Source organism: Triticum dicoccoides, chromosome 3B, assembly GCF_002162155.2.
Source record: "Triticum dicoccoides isolate Atlit2015 ecotype Zavitan chromosome 3B, WEW_v2.0, whole genome shotgun sequence".
Taxonomy (NCBI): Eukaryota; Viridiplantae; Streptophyta; class Magnoliopsida; order Poales; family Poaceae; genus Triticum; species Triticum dicoccoides.
This window is the reverse complement of record NC_041385.1, coordinates 557666831-557670267: the sequence shown is the minus strand read 5'-3', so window position 1 is coordinate 557670267 and position 3437 is coordinate 557666831. Positions and strand designations below refer to the sequence as shown.

The window sequence follows — 3437 nt, the reverse complement described above, 5'->3', positions numbered from 1 at the left end:
GATACGTTTTTTGAGGTTACCTTTGACCACGGGTTAGCACAATAATATATGACATGCATGTTACACAAATCATATCATCAAATTCGTATGTGAAAAGAGTTTCTAGTGATATAATTTTTATATCATACATCTCATATACTAATAATTTTACCATTGGTCAAAGGCTACCTTGAAAGACGAATTAGCCCCTATATATATATATATATATGGATGGAGGGAGTATATGATTATGGTTCCCCTAATGACATATCTGTTGAAACTAGTATTTTTACAACAATTAATGAACTCTCTACTCGAGGCCTTTTGGTTTTCTACCATGTGCTGGTAGCCTGGTACAAAATAGATGCAGTAATTGGACGGCATTCATCTTTTTGTTGATGACAAAGTAGTAGAAGTTCATAAAAAGGGGAGAAATATCCCATCACTGTGACGTTTTCATAAAAAGGTTGGTCATGATGTTGGGCAGCTTCATGAGCCTCCCGTCGTCCTGCGCCGGGTCCACCGCCGACGGGGACTGGTCGTCGGACCTCCCCTCCGAGTCGCCGTTCCAGCCCATGAAGTCGAGCAGCGTCATGCTGTCTGCACCATCGGGGACCTGGGGGGGCGCCTCCGAGATCGAGCCGGGCGGCGCGTCCTTCTTGGCCTTCTCCCTGGCCACGTTGTCGGCGACGATCACGTCCTCTATCCTGGACATGACGTTGAAGGCCAGGCTCTCGAGGACCCTGGAGTAGCTCTCCAGGAGAGCAAATCCCACGTCCTATAGTCGTCAGCCAGCCAGCCAGCCAAGGAAATTAATTAGAGTGTGTCTAGGTCTCAGTCGACTGAGATATAACGAAGTCTCACTGATTGAGACTTAGCAAAACTGAATTAATTAACGTGCATCACCAAATTAGCTAGCTAGCACTTGAAATTTAGGTAATATGTGTGATTGTTGCATCAATACGTACCCTGTTTTCTTGTATCTTTGCGATGTCGAGGGTGGACTGGGGGATGCCGGGGAACCTGTGCTTGATGATGAGCAGCAGCGTCTGCGCCCGCTCCTCGAACTGCTCCCGCTTCTCCTGGCTGACGGCGGAGCCCCAGGCGGACTTGCCGTCCTTGTTGTGCACCTTCCTGTTCCAGATGATGACCGACGCCTCGATGCGGTCCTTGAGGTCCAGGATCTTGTGCTCCGACGTCAGGTCCACCGTCGACAGGAAGTCGTCCGGGTCGAACTCCACGTCCGTGATGATCCGGTACAGCGCGTCCCCGAGGCTCGCCCGCCCGTTCTGCGTCCCATTTTCATTTTCATATCAACAACAGCTAGCTTCGTGTGGTCAGAGAACGATGAAGATGATGGTATTCTATTCAGAGGACGTACCTTGGGCAGCGACTCTAGGTAGGACTCTGGGATGGCCATCTCCATGAGGCAGTTGGCGTTGATGGCCATGGCCGCCTTGAGCACCTGGTTCACCAGCTCCTTCTGGTGCTGGATCCAGGCTCTGGACGCCGGGGGCAGCCCGTTGGGAGGGACCTTCACGATGGGTATCCACCACTTCTCTTCCGATGTGTTGGACTCCTCCTTCTCGGCGTCCGAGCACGAGTCGCGCTTTACGTACCAAAAGTCGGTGCGGTCCTTGAAGGCGTCCAGGTAATCCTAGAAAACCGCAAAGGTGGTACGAGTTTCAGCTACATACATATGCGCTAGCTAGCTAGGTGGCATTTGCTTGGAAAGTTGATGTTTCTTACGAGAAGCATGGCGTCGATCTTGCGCAATGCCGGTATGTTGGACTGCAGATCCCTTCGCTGCTGCGTGCCCATTACCTGCAGCGAGCAGAGCAGTGCAAGGAAGGAGATTACCAGAGCGACCGGGCAAAAGAAGAAGAAGAAGAAGCTGTTGTTCAACCGAACCTCCATTTCGACGCCGTTGTCCAGGACTTGTTTCTTGGCGACGAACTCCACGATCTGATCCGCCACGGACAGGAGCCAGCCCACTTCTTTCTTCCACCTCGCCTTTCTGTCGGGGGCCATGGGCTCCAACTTGCGTTGTTCGCCGAACACAGCAGCTGCCAACATTACTGTAACCGTCAGCTTTTTTCTTGGCATTTTATTTTGCAACCCTTTCATTCCATATGGATGAGAACAACTTGATTTGGCAAGTACTCCTACGTAGTAACTACTCCTAGGTAGTAGGAAGGTAGCTAGGTTGTGACCTGCAAGATTAGTGATGGCGTTGGAGAGGGCCAGCGCGGACGGCACGCCTTTGCCGGACCCCGACATGTCCTCCCCGAGCAGCAGCTTGCCGAACTTCTCCTTGATCACTTCAATGTCTGCATGCAATGCAAACGACCGACGCCTCTTCAGAGCTAGCCAACGTACCGGCCGGAAGGGCAACCGATCGATCTTGACTGCTACTTACCGGAAGGTCCTGTGCCATGGTCCTCGGCGCGGTGGTCGGCCGCCGGCTCCTCCTTCGCCTTGCTCCCCGACCGCCGCATGGAGCCCCGCCGCTCCAGCGACCCGCCGTTGGCCGCCATCGTCGCCCGATCTACCTACCGTAACTTCAAAACGGCACGTATGTATGCTTCATGACCTAGCTTTCTCCTCAAGGATTGGATGGACAGCGAGGCGTACTCAAGAACTCACATTATGATTATGACTGATGATACCGGCGTACGTACCTGTAAAGCGCGCAGCTTTCCGGGGCCTCGAGCGACGTGCGTGCGTCGAGTGCAAAGCCGGAGGCAAAAGGATGAGCCGGCGCGCGCAGAGCCGAAAGCGTTGGGAGGAGAAACGGATCGAAATGATCAGTAGCCGCGGGCGGATGATTCCCGTGGGTCTTGTTCGCGGTCCACGGATTGGGTTCGACCGATCGCCCGCGGTGCCATGGTGGGTGGGAAGAAGGCGGAGGGGAAGAAGAGAGGCCCCGGTGGCCGAGGGGGGGAGAGGGCCGGGAGTATAATTAGGGAGCGCCGCATGCTTTATTATTAGAAAGTGCATTCTTAGGCCTGCCCTCCCCTTCAACGGTCCGGGAGCTAGCGCAAGGGCAAGGCCCCTCCCTCTCTCGGCTCGCTCTCGCTCTACGGTGATTCTATTCTACGGGGCAATCAGCTGCATTTCATTTCGCGCCAACGTGCGTGTGGCAAACTGGATTTGGGCCAAGATAAAGAAATTGTATTTGCAGGCTGTAGGAGATTAGTATAGGAGTGAGTAAGTGCATCTCCAATAATGCCGGCCCTCAAACTGCCCGTTAGAGGAGGAAGATGCCGCTGTTCACAGAGTGTGTTACTCGTACAACAGTTATAGGTATAAATAGGACGAACTCCTCCTAACGACTCCCGTAACGATGGGCATGCAGGCCTCGTACGAGGAGTGGAGATCGTGATCCTACAAACTAGGGATCGTACAACAGTAGATTACAACCAAACGTTACAACACAACGATACATAAAGTGACGT

At 53.0% G+C, this 3437-nt stretch overlaps 1 protein-coding gene across 2 annotated transcripts; it reads right to left on the bottom strand.

Moving 5' to 3' along the window:
- LOC119281538 (rop guanine nucleotide exchange factor 9-like) lies at positions 1–2903 on the bottom strand. Of its 2 annotated transcripts, XM_037562037.1 has the most exons (8): positions 2661–2903; positions 2399–2540; positions 2193–2309; positions 1891–2045; positions 1729–1803; positions 1361–1636; positions 948–1268; positions 1–757 (listed from the first exon to the last, which is right to left on the bottom strand). In XM_037562037.1, the coding sequence occupies exons 2-8, from the start codon at positions 2514–2516 to the stop codon at positions 422–424; spliced, it is 1398 nt and encodes a 465-aa protein (XP_037417934.1). In that variant the 5' UTR covers positions 2517–2540; positions 2661–2903; the 3' UTR covers positions 1–421. The 2 variants fall into 2 exon arrangements, with proteins under 2 accessions (XP_037417934.1, XP_037417935.1); XM_037562038.1 differs by lacking the exon at positions 2661–2903 and having other exon boundaries at positions 2399–2579.
- Between the last annotated feature and the right edge of the window lie 534 nt (positions 2904–3437).